Source organism: Drosophila ananassae, chromosome 3R, assembly GCF_017639315.1.
Source record: "Drosophila ananassae strain 14024-0371.13 chromosome 3R, ASM1763931v2, whole genome shotgun sequence".
NCBI lineage: Eukaryota > Metazoa > Arthropoda > Insecta > Diptera > Drosophilidae > Drosophila > Drosophila ananassae.
This window is the reverse complement of record NC_057930.1, coordinates 28768028-28786411: the sequence shown is the minus strand read 5'-3', so window position 1 is coordinate 28786411 and position 18384 is coordinate 28768028. Positions and strand designations below refer to the sequence as shown.

General features: G+C 39.4%; 3 protein-coding genes across 3 annotated transcripts; 2 read left to right on the top strand and 1 right to left on the bottom strand.

The window, feature by feature from the left end:
* Window positions 1–25: 25 nt before the first annotated feature.
* On the top strand, window positions 26–9115 carry LOC6497765 (homer protein homolog 2). Its single transcript, XM_001961364.4, is given in 7 exon segments — window positions 26–162; window positions 629–917; window positions 976–1406; window positions 1475–1553; window positions 6952–7224; window positions 7442–7576; window positions 7628–9115. Coding segments are annotated over 7 exon segments (1605 nt in total). The 5' UTR covers window positions 26–157; the 3' UTR covers window positions 8021–9115.
* A 67-nt stretch (window positions 9116–9182) lies between these two features.
* Window positions 9183–10891, bottom strand: LOC6497763 (protein Aatf). Its single transcript, XM_001961365.4, has 2 exons — window positions 9484–10891; window positions 9183–9425 (listed from the first exon to the last, which is right to left on the bottom strand). Exons 1-2 carry the CDS (start codon window positions 10776–10778, stop codon window positions 9323–9325), a joined length of 1398 nt encoding a protein of 465 aa, XP_001961401.3. The 5' UTR covers window positions 10779–10891; the 3' UTR covers window positions 9183–9322.
* Window positions 10892–12102: 1211 nt separating this feature from the next.
* LOC6497766 (gonadotropin-releasing hormone receptor) lies at window positions 12103–16744 on the top strand. Its single transcript, XM_001961366.4, has 7 exons — window positions 12103–12265; window positions 13322–13554; window positions 14262–14534; window positions 14687–14786; window positions 14917–15408; window positions 15484–15806; window positions 16300–16744. Exons 2-7 carry the CDS (start codon window positions 13406–13408, stop codon window positions 16337–16339), a joined length of 1377 nt encoding a protein of 458 aa, XP_001961402.2. The 5' UTR covers window positions 12103–12265; window positions 13322–13405; the 3' UTR covers window positions 16340–16744.
* The last annotated feature ends 1640 nt before the right edge of the window (window positions 16745–18384 follow it).

The following is an 18384-nucleotide window of genomic DNA, read 5'->3' as shown; positions in this document are numbered from 1 at the left end:
CCAGACATTTATTTAATATGAGCCTTTACAGCACTGAAATTAAAAATGAGTTTTTTACAGCACTGAGGCAGTTTTATTTTTTTTAGCAGTATAAACACCTATAAACGGTAAACCCGTTGCAATAGCACTCATTAAAGCGCCGAAGCCAACGAAAACGATGGGGTAAGGGCCAATATGAAGTGTAAAAGCGCTGCAAAAAGTGAAAATTGTGTGGGAAAAATCAACGCCGTACTAGCTGGAATTTTTGCATGTTTCTGTTGTTGTTGGCGTTCTGTGTGTAGCGAGCGGCGTGAATATATGCCAGCCCCTGCCCCACCATGCGTGGGTAGGCCTTTTATTTGGGTGTGTGCTCGGGTGTGCGGGTGTATGTGTACGCTTTAGACAAAATCAAAAGCAAGGCTTCTAAAAAGGTTTAAGTACATAATGCAATTTAGTCTGCGTTCGGCCGTCGCCACCGATAACAGGAAGAACTAAGAACGACTAGTGTCGAAGACAGGTGTCATGTCACCGGATAGGTAATAGATAAGCACCCACACAAGCACGAGTAGCTGCCTTAAACTACCTTTTCGAAATTGAATTTTTAATTAATCACACCTGGTCCCGCGCGTAATCCCTTTATGACCCACAGCGAGCAACCAATTTTCACCTGCCAGGCGCACGTCTTCCACATCGATCCGAAGACGAAGCGAACCTGGATCACGGCCAGCATGAAGGCGGTCAACGTGAGCTTTTTCTACGACAACTCCCGAAATCTGTACCGCATCATCAGTGTCGAGGGCTCCAAGGCGGTTATAAATTCCACAATCACGCCCAACATGACATTCACACAGACATCCCAGAAGTTCGGCCAGTGGAGTGATGTTAGGGCGAACACGGTATATGGCCTGGGATTCGCATCCGAGGCGGAGCTAACTAAGGTATGATAGAAAAAGTTTCACTTATGAATACTGTTACCCAATCCATCTACCCTTGCAGTTTGTGGAAAAGTTCCAGGAAGTCAAAGAGGCCACAAAGAACGCAATGAAATCTGCTAACGGCTCTAACGCTGTCACGCCTACCACATCGGCCAATACGTCGCCCATCTCAGGACGGGCGGTTGGTGCTATGCAGAATGACAACACGGCCATCGATCCTCATACCGTGGAGCCGCCGAATTTGAGCAACACCAATTCCCAGAACGCCAATCCGGATAGCCCCTCACACAAGTTGCTGAACACCAACGACGTGAAATCGGAAATAGGATCGGCTACGCCATCGCCTCAACCCACCGTTGGAGCTGGGGGAGGCGTCACCATCTCCTCTGGTGGCAGCATTGTTGGCATGCACACGGGTCCAGGAGCGGGTGCCACAGCTGAACAGCAACTTAAGTACGAAAATGAGCGTCTGAAAATGGCCCTGGCGCAAAGGTAAGGTTTTATTATAAAAATTCGTTTGGGTGATTAAAGTATTTTCGTGGTTATCCGTTTCTTTCCAGCTGCGCCAACGCCAAGAAGTGGGAAATCGAATTAGCCACCTTGAAGAACAACAACATTCGCCTGACCAGTGCGCTCCAGGTGAATTTAAAATTGACTATTGTCCCATCTATTAGTTTGTGACTAAAGTGAACCTTTGTTCTAAATCATTAATTTTATTTTATTATTTACATTAAAAAATTATTTATTACGGTGAACCTTTATAAGAACTCAGTTTTCATAAAAGTATATTTATATTCTTGCTGGCGGTATTATAATTTTGGGAAAAAATGGGCAAAGAAGTAAAGGAGACATCTCCGACCCTGTAAAATGTCTATATTTAGTGAATCACTTTCCAAGTCAATATAAGCCTATTTGTTGGCCAGTTTCCATCCGAATCTTAAGCGGAAAACCTAACTCGATTTGTATATCAATTCTCCACCATTCTGAATCAAAATCTGAGAACAACATATTTTTAAGATTTTTTATGAGATTTCCTGGGTATCCCCTTCGAAACTGCATGCAAGGACAATCTGACCGCCAGCGATGGCTATATCTTTGTTAATTTCTATCCGATTCGTAAGCGGAATATCTTAAACAATTTGTAGATCGATTCTCCACCATTCTGCATTAAAATCTGAGAACAACATATTTTTAAGATTTTTTGTGAAATTTTCTGGGGATCCCCTTCGAAACTTGTGAAAACTGCATGCAAGGACAATCTGGCCCCCAGCGATGGCTATATCTTGGTTAATTTCTATCCGATTCGTAAGCGGAATATCTTAAACAATTTGTAGATCGATTCTCCATCATTCTGTGTTAAAATCTGAGAACAACATATTTTTAAGATTTTTTATGAGATTTCCTGGGTATTACCTTCGAAACTGCATGCAAGGACAATCTGACCGCCAGCGATGGCTATATCTTTGTTAATTTCTATCCGATTCGTAAGCGGAATATCTTAAACAATTTGTAGATCGATTCTCCACCATTCTGCATTAAAATCTGAGGAAAACATATTTTTAAGATTTTTTGTGAAATTTTCTGGGGATCCCCTTCGAAACTTGTGAAAACTGCATGCAAGGACAATCTGGCCCCAGCGATGGCTATATCTTGGTTAATTTTTATCCGATTCGTAAGCGGAATATCTTAAACAATTTGTAGATCGAGTCTCCACCATTCTGCATTAAAATCTGAGAACAACATATTTTTAAGATTTTTTGTGAGATTTTCTGGGGATCCCCTTCGAAACTTGTGAAAACTGCATGCAAGGACAATCTGGCCCCCAGCGATGGCTATATCTTGGTTAATTTTTATCCGATTCGTAAGAGGAATATCTTAAACTATTTGTAGATAGATTCTCCATCATTCTGCATTAAAATCTGAGAACAACATATTTTTAAGATTTTTTATGAGATCTTCTGGGGATCCCCCTCGAAACTTGTGAAAACTGCATGCAAGGACAATCTGACCCCCAGCGATGGCTATATCTTGGTTAATTTCTATCCGATTCGTAAGCGGAATATCTTAAACAATTTGTAGATCGATTCTCCACCATTCCGCATTAAAATCTGAGAACAACATGTTTTTAAGATTTTTTATGAGATTTTCTGGGGATCCCCCTCGAAACTTGTGAAAACTGCATGCAAGGACAATCTGGCCCCAGCGATGGCTATATCTTGGTTAATTTTTATCCGATTCGTAAGCGGAATATCTTAAACAATTTGTAGATCGATTCTCCACCATTCTGCATTAAAATCTGAGAACAACATATTTTTAAGATTTTTTGTGAAATTTTCTGGGGATCCCCTTCGAAACTTGTGAAAACTGCATGCAAGGACAATCTGGCCCCAGCGATGGCTATATCTTGGTTAATTTCTATCCGATTCGTAAGCGGAATATCTTAAACAATTTGTAGATCGATTCTCCACCATTCTGCATTAAAATCTGAGGACAACATATTTTTAAGATTATTTGTGAAATTTTCTGGGGATCCCCTTCGAAACTTGTGAAAACTGCATGCAAGGACAATCTGGCCCCAGCGATGGCTATATCTTGGCTAATTTCCATCCGATTATTAAACGGAATATCTTAAACTATTTGTAGATCGATTCTCCATCATTCTGTGTTAAAATCTGAGAACAACATATTTTTAAGATTTTTTATGAGATTTCCTGATCCCCTTCGAAACTTGTGAAAACTGCAGGCAAGGACAATCTGATCCCCGGCGATGGCTATATCTTGGTTAATTTCCATCCGATTATTAAACGGAATATCTTAAACTATTTGTAGATAGATTCTCCATCATTCTGCATTAAAATCTGAGGAAAACATATTTTGAAGATTTTTTGCGAAATTTTCTGGGGATCCCCTTCGAAACTTGTGAAAACTGCATGCAAGGACAATCTGGCCCCAGCGATGGCTATATCTTGGTTAATTTCTATCCGATTCGTAAGCGGAATATCTTAAACTATTTGTAGTTAGATTCTCCATCATTCTGCATTAAAATCTGAGGACAACATATTTTTAAGATTATTTGTGAAATTTTCTGGGGATCCCCTTCGAAACTTGTGAAAACTGCATGCAAGGACAATCTGGCCCCCAGCGATGGCTATATCTTGGTTAATTTTTATCCGATTCGTAAGCGGAATATCTTAAACAATTTGTAGATCGATTCTCCACCATTCTGCATTAAAATCTGAGAACAACATATTTTTAAGATTTTTTATGAGATTTTCTGGGGATCCCCCTCGAAACTTGTGAAAACTGCATGCAAGGACAATCTGACCCTCAGCGATGGCTATATCTTGGTTAATTTCTATCCGATTCGTAAGCGGAATATCTTAAACAATTTGTAGATCGATTCTCCACCATTCTGCATTAAAATCTGAGAACAACATATTTTTAAGATTTTTTGTGAAATTTTCTGGGGATCCCCCTCGAAACTTGTGAAAACTGCATGCAAGGACAATCTGGCCCCCAGCGATGGCTATATCTTGGTTAATTTCTATCCGATTCGTAAGCGGAATATCTTAAACAATTTGTAGATCGATTCTCCATCATTCTGTGTTAAAATCTGAGAACAACATATTTTTAAGATTTTTTATGTGATTTGCTGGGGATCCCCTTCGAAACTTGTGAAAACTGCATGCAAGGACAATCTGGCCCCAGCGATGGCTATATCTTGGTTAATTTCTATCCGATTCGTAAGCGGAATATCTTAAACTATTTGTAGTTAGATTCTCCATCATTCTGCATTAAAATCTGAGGACAACATATTTTTAAGATTATTTGTGAAATTTTCTGGGGATCCCCTTCGAAACTTGTGAAAACTGCATGCAAGGACAATCTGGCCCCCAGCGATGGCTATATCTTGGTTAATTTTTATCCGATTCGTAAGAGGAATATCTTAAACTATTTGTAGATAGATTCTCCATCATTCTGCATTAAAATCTGAGGAAAACATATTTTGAAGATTTTTTGCGAAATTTTCTGGGGATCCCCTTCGAAACTTGTGAAAACTGCATGCAAGGACAATCTGGCCCCAGCGATGGCTATATCTTGGTTAATTTCTATCCGATTCGTAAGCGGAATATCTTAAACTATTTGTAGTTAGATTCTCCATCATTCTGCATTAAAATCTGAGGACAACATATTTTTAAGATTATTTGTGAAATTTTCTGGGGATCCCCTTCGAAACTTGTGAAAACTGCATGCAAGGACAATCTGGCCCCAGCGATGGCTATATCTTGGTTAATTTCTATCCGATTCGTAAGCGGAATATCTTAAACAATTTGTAGATCGATTCTCCACCATTCTGCATTAAAATCTGAGAACAACATATTTTTAAGATTTTTTGTGAAATTTTCTGGGGATCCCCTTCGAAACTTGTGAAAACTGCATGCAAGGACAATCTGGCCCCAGCGATGGCTATATCTTGGTTAATTTTTATCCGATTCGTAAGCGGAATATCTTAAACAATTTGTAGATCGATTCTCCACCATTCTGCATTAAAATCTGAGAACAACATATTTTTAAGATTTTTTATGAGATTTTCTGGGGATCCCCCTCGAAACTTGTGAAAACTGCATGCAAGGACAATCTGGCCCCCAGCGATGGCTATATCTTTGTTAATTTCTATCCGATTCGTAAGCGGAATATCTTAAACAATTTGTAGATCGATTCTCCATCATTCTGTGTTAAAATCTGAGAACAACATATTTTTAAGATTTTTTATGAGATTTGCTGGGGATCCCCTTCGAAACTTGTAAAAACTGCATGCAAGGACAATCTGGCCCCAGCGATGGTTATATCTTGGCTAATTTCCATCCGATTATTAAACGGAATATCTTAAACTATTTGTAGATAGATTCTCCATCATTCTGTGTTAAAATCTGAGAACAACATATTTTTCAGATTTTTTATGAGATTTTCTGGGGATCCCCCTCGAAACTTGTGAAAACTGCATGCAAGGACAATCTGACCCCCAGCGATGGCTATATCTTGGTTAATTTCTATCCGATTCGTAAGCGGAATATCTTAAACTATTTGTAGTTAGATTCTCCATCATTCTGCATTAAAATCTGAGGACAACATATTTTTAAGATTATTTGTGAAATTTTCTGGGGATCCCCTTCGAAACTTGTGAAAACTGCATGCAAGGACAATCTGGCCCCAGCGATGGCTATATCTTGGCTAATTTCCATCCGATTATTAAACGGAATATCTTAAACTATTTGTAGATAGATTCTCCATCATTCTGTGTTAAAATCTGAGAACAACATATTTTTCAGATTTTTTATGAGATTTCCTGGTGATCCCCTTTACAACTTGTGAAAACATGCAAGGACAATTTGGCCCCAGCGATGGCTATATCTTGGCTAATTTCTATCCGATTATTAAGCAGAATATCTTAAACGATTTGTAGATCGATTCTCCATCATTATGCATCAAAATCTGGGAAGAACATGTTTTAAAGATTGTTTGTAAAGTTTTCTGGGGACGATATGGTCGCAGCGGTGGCTGAATCTTTACCAATTTCTATCAGATTCTTTAGATGAATATCGTAAACGATTTGTATTTTGATTCTTTTTCGTTCTTCATCAAAATGTAAGAACAAATTATTTTATAGATTTTTTCTCAAATTTTTCAGAGGCTCCCTTTCGAAACTTGTAAAGAATGCATTGAAGAACAATATGGCCTCCAGCGATGGCTGTATCTTAACCAATTTCCGTCCGATTTTTTTGCGGATTATTTTCATAAGGATCTTATCTTATCTTATCTTATCTTATAATATATGCAAGAGTATATCAACTTCGGCTCTCCGCCCGAAGTTAGTGTTCGATTTTTGTGTTTTTCAATTTATCATTCTTATGTATGTCCATTTAACATTGGATTCACACATCTAATCGAATATTTGTTACATTTTTATTGAACAAGTGTAAATGTTTAAACTTTCAACGGAAAAAAAATAACTTTATATTATCTATCATTATATTAGGAATCTACGGCGAACGTAGACGAATGGAAGCGCCAATTACACACGTACAAGGAGGAAAACATTCGTCTTAAGCGAGAGATGGACTTGCTTCGAGTAGGCGGAGGTGGAGTGGGTGTCGCTTCCGGCAGTGGTGGCGCAACGGAGGACGAGCTGCGACGCGAGGTAGCCACATTGAAGGCGCGAACAGAGCAACTGCAAACCGAATTGCTTCAACAGGAAATTGAACTTAAATCTGCCAATATTAGTTTACGCGAAAAATGTAATGATCAAACGGTACGCAAATTTTAATTCTCTTTAACGGTTTCTCTTTATTTTTTTTTAATCTGAACGGTGAAAACATCTTCCTGAAATGACTATATTAAAAAATAATAATGATACAAGGAACGAATACATTTTTTGAAATTCCTAACTTGAATTTTCCTTATCCTAAATTGAGTTCCATACTTGAGTTTTTTTTTACTTAAAGTAAATAATAAATAATGACTTTCAGTTGGCCAAGTTGAGCGAGTTGAACGTCAAATTTGCCAAGCAGCTTTCGGAACTTCATGCAGTGCAAAAGGATATGGAGAACGTTATTCATCCTGCTAAGTGCACTTGAGACACAGAGATTGCGGTTATGGGAAAGGTATGATCACTTTGCTTAATATTATTATAGCATTAATGGATTTCGCTACAGGTTTCAGCGCAGGAACAGTCTACAATAGCAAACACTACAACGACATCAACGGCAACTTCAGCAACCACGACTAGTAAACGATATTTAAGCAACTACCCTATAGGCGAAGCCGAGAACACCCTCTCCAACGTCACTTCTATCCACACTCAACTTCAGTCGTCGCTGTACGAGACCCAAAACACAGCCCAGCTGAAGGCCCTAGACAAGCACTCCGCCCTGTTGCAGGAGCTGCATCACCGGCAGGCGGCTCCCAGACGCAGTGCAGCCGTCGTAGCCGCTGAAGCAGCTGCTGCCACCGGTTCGGGAGGGGCAAAAACAGCCACCATACTCGTTTCTAAATCAAAAACCAAAACTGGGTTGCCCCTGTTGCTGAAGAACTCCATTAACAATTAGGGAAAAATCAAAGAGTACGAAAAATTAGTCAGCGGCATTTTTGTAATCTTTATATTGGTAGTTTGTAAAGAAGAACAGGGAAATGAAAATCCCCACGCACTCTAGTTTCCATCACTGATTGCAAGCTTATAATCGTCATTTGTGTGTTGTAACGTCATTTAGTAACTTCAATTCAAAAATAGATTAAACCAAGGCTCAGTATTTCCTCAACGTCCTTGTCGTGGCACATTTGTAGGCTTTAGTCGATCGATTCTCGTGCGCATTAAAGTGCAATATATATTTATCAATAATGTATGAATGATATTATGTGCTCTATTCACTTTCAGCTACTTGTTAATTAATTTTTAAAGGACTTGACAAAATATCATTTCCCAAAGAATAATCCGAGAATTTCTGTCGAACAATTGACACGCTGATTACCTTTTAAACGTGCTCGAATTTTTTTAAGTATTTTTATATGAAACCTATTGTATTCTCAAAATTTTAGTCATAAATTCATAGTGATTATTTATTGTAATTTAATTTGACCGGTGTATCGCAATTGAATTTTTAAAACACATTTCGAAAGCCTCTCCCTTTATTGCAGTTACGCACCGATTTATTGGAATTAAACATGATATTTATAAATATAAAATAAACGCATTTCATAACTAACAATGACTTAGACGACGAACACACTAGAGCAGTATGAAATATAAAGCAACTGAAAATAAAATTATAAACTGAATTAAGCCCAAGTAAAACACTAGAAAAGTAAATATAAACAAAAACGAGTCAAGTATGAGCATCAGTGAAAAACTAGTTTAATATCTTAAAAAATACTATAATTCGTATATATGCTTGCGTACATATATATTATATCGAATAATGAAAAATAAAGACGTAACTCAGAATAAGCCAGCTAAATTACCACTCAACCAACTCACAAAATCACACCAACTAAACGAAATGGTTATGAAGGGGTAATTACAAACGTTTGCGGTTATATTCAAGCCATATTGTTATGCACTTGATGCATAAATTATCCAGTTGAAAAAATAATAATTAATAATAAAAATTAAATGTTGAAAATACAATTTAGCAGTTAAAAGTAAACAAAAAATTAAATATACATAAAAAAATATATATACATATAATATAATTTAAAGTCAAATTCAAGAAATGGTGTTTTCATGCTTAGCATAAAGATATACAAGTTTTATTTTAGGAATTGGTAGTTTTTCAGTTCATATTATTTTATTCATTATAATATTTGCTTCACTAACTAGATTTATTTTGATTTGTAAATTTAAGTATTTTTTTTTAAACAAATAGTGATTTATACAACTCGGATTTGGCGCTATCCGTCCACTCACTTGCTTCATTTGGGGCCATAAAGTTAACAAGCTTCTTGTGCACCACATAACTAAAAAGTAACATATTTAATGCATTGAAAATTATTACAGTCAACTAAACACACTTACCGAAGCTTGCGTCCTTTACTGGCCCTAGTGTCCACCTTCTTCTTCATCTTTTGACGCAGCTTCTGCAGCTCCACGAACTGCTTTGTGATCTCGCTCATATTTGATGCGGTGCTGGCTTTATACTCGATCAGTTCTCGCAGTTGCTGGTGATAGAAGTCAGTGTCGTCATAGATGTGCGTTAGCCGTTGCGGTGGAGCGTTCTCCAGTTGCTGCTCAGGTTGATTGCTCTTTCGGATCTGTGACTTTTCCACGATCAATTCCCTATTGTCCAAAGCACTGTCGATTTTCTTGATGATGTCGTAGTCCTCCTGGGCAGACTTCCGTTTCACACCAGCTCCCGGGGTCAAAAGCTTGGTGCGGTCGTCCCATTTCAGCAGAACATCATTTCTGTAGCCAGTTATCTGCTGAAAATTGCTTTGCAGAACACTACCAAACCGTTTTGGCGGAAAACTTTCATTCTCTTCGGGTTGCTTACGTTTCACCGACTTTCTCATCTCCGAATTTTGGTGATGAAGGGCTGATTGGAGGGCCAAGAGTTGCTGCAAAAGTTTGGAGGAGCGGTCCTGAGCCTCAACCAAAACCGATTGAAGTTCGTGGTTTTCGGTTGCAAGAATCTTCAGGGTCTCTGGTGCTGGCAATTGGTTAGCCTTGCTGGTGAACTTTTGGGTGTTGATCCGCAACTCCAGGAGACGTTCCCAGATTCGAAGTTGATTTTGAACACATACCCCCTTTTGAATTTCTGCCTCGTGGTTCGTTTTGGACATGACATCTGAGGGTCTGATGGTGTCATCTTCTTCATCATCATCATCATCATTGTAGTCGTTCCCTTCCTCACTTTCTTCATTATCTTCCTCATCGGATATGTCCTCTTCAGAGTCATCTTCATCTTCCTGATCCTCTTCGGAGTGTCCATTTTCTTCCTCAGCTGTAGCAGGGACTTTTTCGGCTTTTAATTTCTTATTAAATGCAACCAGAGCGTCCTTTTCATCATCGCTTTCCTCATAGGGTAACTCATCGCCTTCAGAATCATTCTCCTCCTCCAGCTCCTTGCGACTGCTGATCTTTCCTTTGTAACGACTGCTCTCCTCCGAAAGCATCTTAGCATTCCTTTTTCGGAACGATGTGCTCCGTGCATCCGGTAGGTCATATTCGCCCTCTTCAAAATCGGCCAGCCTGGGACCGGTGGACACGTCGAAGTCCGAGTCCTCGGCACTGTCGCTCTCGTTTGGATGAGCGAGCAGCATGTTGACTTTCTCGGCCACAGTCTCGGGCTGTTTCTTTGATTTGCGCAGCATTGTCCTATAGTTTCATTTAAAAAATTAAAAAATTAATTGGAGCTGATACCCACATGGGACTTTAATGTAACCAGGTGTATAAATTCCAAAATAAATTTATGAAAAATACCATAAAATACTGCACTTTGTTGTTGGTTCATAATATTTCCGCGGGGTGGCGCTAATATTATAGTTGCTTTTTATTGCAAGAGGCGCCTTATTTGAAAAATTTCAAATAGAAATTTCATTTTGAAATTTTGTGTAAAAGGGATTATAATTTTAAAAACTCAACTTTATTATAGAGGAATCGAACTGGATACTTTTGAAGTAAATACTTTATATTTACCGAAGTTTATTCTATTTACTATACAATACTATACAATACTATTTTTAACAATAAAATTTGTGCGTTTATATTTAAAATCATACATATTGAACGTAGGACCAAAAAGCTTTTATAAATTTAATGCTTTTTTAATTATTTTTGAAAATTTCCGTAAATATATTTTTCATATCAAATCAATCTAGTCCATATCAAATTCCATTTAATCATGTTTTTATCCAAAAGCATTGTCAATAAAAATGGGATAATCATTTAAAGACTCCTATTAAAGCTGCAGTGTGCAGTTGCCAATGCACATGCCACATGAGCGCTCATTAGGGCGGACCAACCGACTAAATGGCGTCTTATCAGGTGGGCCAGGTGCATCTTGATAAGAGCGCACACATGACACCGGTGACCCACACATTCCTAGCATACAAAAGCTCGTTGGTAAACGTGAATTTGAAATCCTTTGTCGAACTCTGTTCCTGGTCGCTCATTAAATTTAATGATTTGTGTTGACAGACTCGGATTCAGGGGTTAAAATGTCAACCTTGGCCGTGGCCAGTGCCAGAAGTCAGTGGACTTGCGACCGGATCGGAGGCTTCGCCAATACGGTAAAGGATACATAAACACCGAAGTAGGTTTGCAATAGTCACACAGGGGAAGCAAAATCATCAAGCAGACGCTGATAAGGCCAATAAGTAATGCCAATTTAATTGCTTTTTTGGGTGAGACTCACGGCGGTGATAAGGAGTCGCCATACTTGGTGCTCTCAGACTTTTGGTTTCTCAGCCTGTGAACTTTGAGTCGCACACACGCATTGATAAATGTGAAATTTATGCGGGCGGGACCTGCAACGACATTCAAACAGTCGACAACACAGATACACAATTGAGGTCAACTGCTGTTATCGCCCGTGTCGCACTTTTTGCTATTCCTCCAGCTGGATTATCAGTTTTTGTTGGAGATTTTGATTTCACGGCAGCACCAGCAGCCTCCCTAGTATTATCCCAAGCGGCAGATTCAGTCAGTTCCTGCTTGCCGCCCGGTGTGAACCGTTAGATCCGCTCGGTGCGATAAATTTGCTCGATCCGCTGGATTCGTGTACTGTTAATGCGATTACGATAACATTGCATGTGGGCGTGGCGCAAGACCACCCCCAACCCCATATTGAGGCTCTGAGGTGTGTAACAACTCAGAGGATATTTCGAAAATTGCTCCAGAATGTATAATATCTACTGAGTTTATAGTTCAATATGAAAACACGGTGTGCCCGCGTGTTTAGAAAACAAAACAAAACGGAAATTGAAAAAGTTTATATATAGCCAGAGATATAGTTGAACATATTCGATGAAAAGAAATTATATAGCACGTACGGGCATTCGTAATCATTGATTACGCCTTCAATTAGTATATATACGAAACAAGATCGATTAGCTGGAAGAGAATTATTTGAAATACTAGGTAATCTTTGATCTATAGAATTGCTATAGAATTGGCGCTGAAGACTATATTTTATATATTTTAGCGCCATTTGGTTAATGTTATTTTTGCTGTACTAAAAACATCAATAATTGTTTGTTTTTGCGCCCATTTAGATGTCAAGTTCAAAGGGCATTAAATGCGGCGCGTCTAAACTCAGTTTTAACTCAAGGATTAATGGGAGAATAATTTGGCACCGTTTCACTCTGTTCTAATGCCTTTCAATTGAGTGAACAATTGCTCCATTGAGCACAATCGATTAAAAGATTAATAAGCCAGCGAGAGATTCTCTCTGGTGTAATAATTCCTGTGCTATTGTAATGTCGAGTTGAGGAAGATGCCTCAGCATAAGTGGAATTTTTATTATCAACTGGAAATAGAAATATTCCAGAGCGGTGCGATTGTAATTAGCTCAAGGTCATCCTTGTGTGCAGCAAATAAAACGAAAAACAAACAAAATTATAATAAACATGTTCTTGAACCTTACAAACAAAAAGAAATCGCAAAGTGTACATTTTGAAATGAGTGAAATTGATTCGGTTAATTGAGGGGAATCGCCACCGCTAGATATAGCTCGGGCAGGCATAAGCAAACATATAAAAGTTAAACAAAATACATTCTGGGCACTTAAATGACAAGCCCCCAAAACAATACGACTATACCAGAAGGTCCTCTATCAAGGCCTACAATTTCCGGTTTTTACTTAATTATATTTTTGAGTGATTTAATATATAATCAAATTAATAATTGTTTTTAGACTGTTAGAGTACAGGTTTCTTTACGTGAAGTAATAAAAACTAAAAGCCGAAAAAGTGATTTTATTAAACTGATAATAACAAAAATGGCGCAATCCGGTGAAGTGAGCGAATACGATCATCGCATTTTGAACGATTGGTCCCATCTCAATACCAACAATACGAATGGAACCACGCACTTGTCTAAGGATATGGTCTTCAATGATGGCCATCGCCTTTCCATCATCGTCTACAGGTGAGTCAGATGGGGGGTGACACAACCTATTCATCCTATAGCCCAATCTTAGACATCACCTCCTACATTGTTTTTAAAATATTATTCTCACAACTCAGTCAAGCTGATGATAAGCTTTGACTTTTACTATCTGTATAAACTTATCAATCGATGCGGAGGTGTAGGTGTTCGAGTCCCCATATATACGTAGCTGTAAATGTTGTTATAAATAAGTATAAATCATGCTAACCTCATCGTTTCTGATGCCTCCTTAGCTCTTAGTCTGGCTATCTGTCTGAGACTCAGAAATTTTTATTTGGAATTTGATCGTTCGGGGTTCATCATGGGGTTCACCATTTCAAATTACTCAGATTTGCTTGATTGATTAACATGACTCTTCTAGCTATTCAACATAAAACAAAACACACACGGGTTGTCCGATTGTTTTCTTTGACTCTAATCTCTGAATGTCTGAGTTGGCTGCCCAGGAGCCTTTTGGCGCCCAATTAATTTCACGTTTCCTTACTGCTATTTCTTGACACACTTACCGGTCACGTGGCACCCACACTAACGCTTATACACAACTGCCCACTGTTCACCGTCACTAGAACTTCTTTAATTTCCCACTCACCAATTTAATCGCTGTTCAACCTTTCCCGCACCTTTGCACCACCGCCTCCACATCTGTGCTGTATGCTGGATGTGAAACGGCTTCTCCTGCGGTGCAGCATACTGTTTGTAGTCTCAACAATTGGAAACAGCACAGTACTATATCTTCTGACCAAACGACGACTGCGGGGTCCCTTGAGGATTGATATCATGCTAATGCATCTGGCCATTGCCGATCTAATGGTGACGTTCCTCCTGATGCCGCTGGAGATTGTGTGGGCTTGGACAGTGCAGTGGCGCTCCACGGATCTGATGTGCCGCCTTATGACCTTCTTTCGCGTCTTCGGTCTGTACCTGTCAAGCTACGTGATGGTCTGCATATCTCTCGACAGGTGAGTCCATCCGTTGACTGTCGCTAATGGACCAAATTGATAGCCAGATAAGGCAGCTCGATGTGTCAATCGATGCCAGGCTGTTGCCTGCCAGCCTTCTTTATGGCTTTCCAGCTTTCTCATCACCTGCTCCCTGCTCTCCTAATCGCCAGATACTATGCCATCCTGAAGCCGTTGAAGCGCTCCTACAACCGGGGACGCGTCATGTTGGCCTGTGCCTGGCTCGGCTCTATCGTCTGCAGCATTCCCCAGGTGAGTTTTCCAGGTATACACTGTGATATAAATCAGCTTACTTAAATTATCAGGCTACCTAAAGCTTTTTTAAGGTCTTAATTATTTTCTCTGTAAAACTAATAGCTTAATTGATATCAACTTTCGACAGGCCTTTCTCTTTCATGTGGAGGAGCATCCCGTAGTTAAAGGCTACTTTCAGTGCGTCACCTTTCATACTCTAAGGAACGAATTTGACAACAGGCTCTATCAGATCGCCTCGATGTCTGCCATGTACGCTTTTCCCCTGATCGTCTTCATCTACTGCTACGGATCTATCTACCTAGAAATCTACCGGAAGAGCCAACGGGTGCTCAAGGACGTAATTGCAGAGCGCTTCCGGCGCTCCAACGACGATGTCTTAAGCAGGGCAAAGAAACGGACTCTTAAGATGACCATCACGATTGTGATTGTATTTATTATCTGCTGGACCCCGTATTATACCATCGTCATATGGTACTCGCTGGACAAGTCCTCTGTCTCGCAAGTGAATTCCCTGGTGAGAAAGGCACTTTTCATATTTGCCTCCACCAACTCCTGTATGAATCCTTTGGTCTATGGACTGTACAATATACGTGGTCGCATGAATAACAACAACAATGCGGTGGGTTTGCATTTATATTTTGTCTTCACTAATGAATTTTATTTCGTATTAATTAATAATCTTTTCTCTTTACAGTCGGTCAATAACAGGCACACATCACTTTCGAATCGCCTGGACTCCTCCAACCAGCTGGTGCAAAAGCCGCCTGCCAATAACTCCTCGATGGCTAACGGACATGGCCAGGTGATGGCTGCGGCTGTGGCAGCCACAACGAAGTTGGTCCACGTTGTAGGTCTGAAGAGCACCGCCAATTCGAAAGGCACCACTCTGGCCACGACCCCTCCTCTCACGGCAGGCCATCTTAGTGCTGCCCTGGCCAGTGACAGCGAAGCCAACGAAGACTCCAGCCTTAGTGTGGTCACCATCAGATGCCAGGAGCCGCCAAGGATATGCCAGAAGTAATTTCGGTCTCTACACCTTTTATAACTTCTCAGCACCGACCATCTTCAGGGCATCCTGTTTTTTAACGACTTACAACGCGAGAAGATGTTCCATTTTCGATTTTCACACAGTTGTCGCCATAAAATTCATAAATTTATTTTGCGGTCTAAATTTTTACAATTTTAATTGATTTTCAGGATTGTGGATAAAGGGAAAGTTTAAATTTATGGCTAGTATATATAATACTTGAAAGGTTATTCCATAGTATTTGATAACTAAGTTTGTTGCACCCTTTAGTGGACAGTATAGTTTAATTAATTCTTCGAATAAATTTTAATAGTAACTGTGAAAGACCATCCTATCTTGAAAGCACCTTTAACGTATTTGGGTTAATGCAGTCTTACATCATAGAGTCACAAAAGATCCATTACCGAACACACTCCTTTCAAAGTCAACGCATTGAAATTTTCACAAGAGCAAGGTCTAACTAGATTTTGTATATATTTTTAGCTGTGGCGACTCCATCGAAATGACCAGTGTGGTTAAATAAACAATAACAAATGGAGCTGCGAGAGCAACTGGATTAATTAAGCGATCTGCTACTGTTTGTCTAAAGAAGATGTCGGCTTGGAACAAAGGCCATTTAATTGCTAACCTTTGCTTTGTTTTTGGGATTTTTATCATAAATTCTTTTGGCATTTGCATTTAGCTAAACGAATAATTAAAATGTCAGACAACTAACTTGGCCCAGGACAGGTCAAAATTCCAATTCCAAATCGTCTTTGGTCTAGGCCATCAAATATTTGTAAAACAAGATACGACAAAGACGTAATAATGCTTAATATAAGATTACTCTAGTTTATTGGATTATTGCTTAATTTATCATAATTTATTCATAATACCATAGTCAAAGTAAACGGAAATCGAATAAAAATTTATGGAAAATGAAATATAACTAAAGCTCCCCCTTCTCTTTTTTCATAAATGTGTATTGAGTTGTGTTGGATCTATTGTTAAGACGGCGTTAGTCAGTTTCTTTATAGCCAAAGCCCTAAACATTAATTACACACTCGTGTATGTCACAGTCTGAATGGATTCTTCAATATTTATTTCATTATGTTGGATTAAATTGGTGTTAACCAGTTTTATCTCTGGAATGACCTTTAAATGCTTTAAAGTTTCTATATTGGCGTCTAATATACAATCATAAAGTTATAACTAAATTGTGATCAATCTTGGTAATCTTTATTAATTATTATGGTTTGAACAAAATTGTTTTAAGCCGGGTTTTGTCTTATGATCGGGTTTTCCTAGGAAATTACTTGACGCTCCTGCCAGTTGGCCAATTAACTGCCTTTAAGCCGTTATCCCACCTACGCCTTTACAAAGTCCAGGTGGCAGATATTTGGTCCGCAGTCATTAGCCCAATTAGCCGCAATGCGGCTAATGCAATTGAAAACCCATGTTTGAAAGTGGCTTACTTTTCATCCGTACACTGCGCCAAAAAATCATGTTCCCTGAAAAACACTTACCAACGCACAGCCTCTAAGATCAAATAAAGCGAGGAAGATTGCATGTAACTGAATCTTGAAGATCGAAAAATAAACATGTTAATAATACAATTTTATGATTAATACGAAATGAGCTGGAACTAAGGAAAGAGTTGGACAGGGGTTGTGCGTTGGGAGGGGAAGCAGACGTCCAACATGCAAGATATCGCTGTTGTGTTGGATGTTGATATTTTGTATTTGCTGCAACGCATTCAAAAAGTGCGTGGGCCGTTCATACCTCGTGCACTGGAAAAAACGCATGAGTTTTGAGAAATTAATCAGAAAACTGTTTTTACCTATACCCATTTGAAGACATAAGAATCTATAATATATTTTTTATATTAAATTCTTAATGTGCCATTTAACATTTATTTTCAGTGCACTTACTCAAGATGCTGGGAAAAATCTGAAGAGAGCTTGAGGAGGATCGGAACGATTGAGTGCAGGTCGGAGGAGTCGGAGGCAGTGAAGCTTATTTATAAATCACGACCATAATGAAATTTCAGCAAGTGGTCGCCGCTGTCCGAAAAAAAGCGGCAAAAATATGCAGCGTTGATGGGGATAGTGTTTCTTCGCAGGGTGTGGTGCTATACTCTGCATGATATATGCAGATGTGGACAATGCAGCAGCGAACTGCCCGCTGACATGTAAGCAAGCGACATAATGATGAACAGGTCGTGGCACTGGCAGAGCAGACCCTCCACTCCAACTAAGAGGGAGGGAGTTGCCCCGCCGACAGGGCCACGGAATGCATTGCTACTGTCGTGTTACGCATCAGTCTCGTGTCAAAAAGTAAAAAGGGACGGATGCCTCGAAAATAGGAGACACTTGTAGTGCATAAGTAGCCATTAATAGGTGCCATGTGCATATCGTTTTGGGGTCTAGTTTTTACGAGTATTTTGGTTGCTTGAAATGCCTTCAGAGCGTGCTGTTTATTTACGATCCCCATTTCGGAAGAGTGTCTGCCGGCTGTTGACTGTCGGAGTGGAGGGCACATCTCCCCTCCGATTTGAGGATCACACAGAGGCCAGGCAGGAGGTCTGCC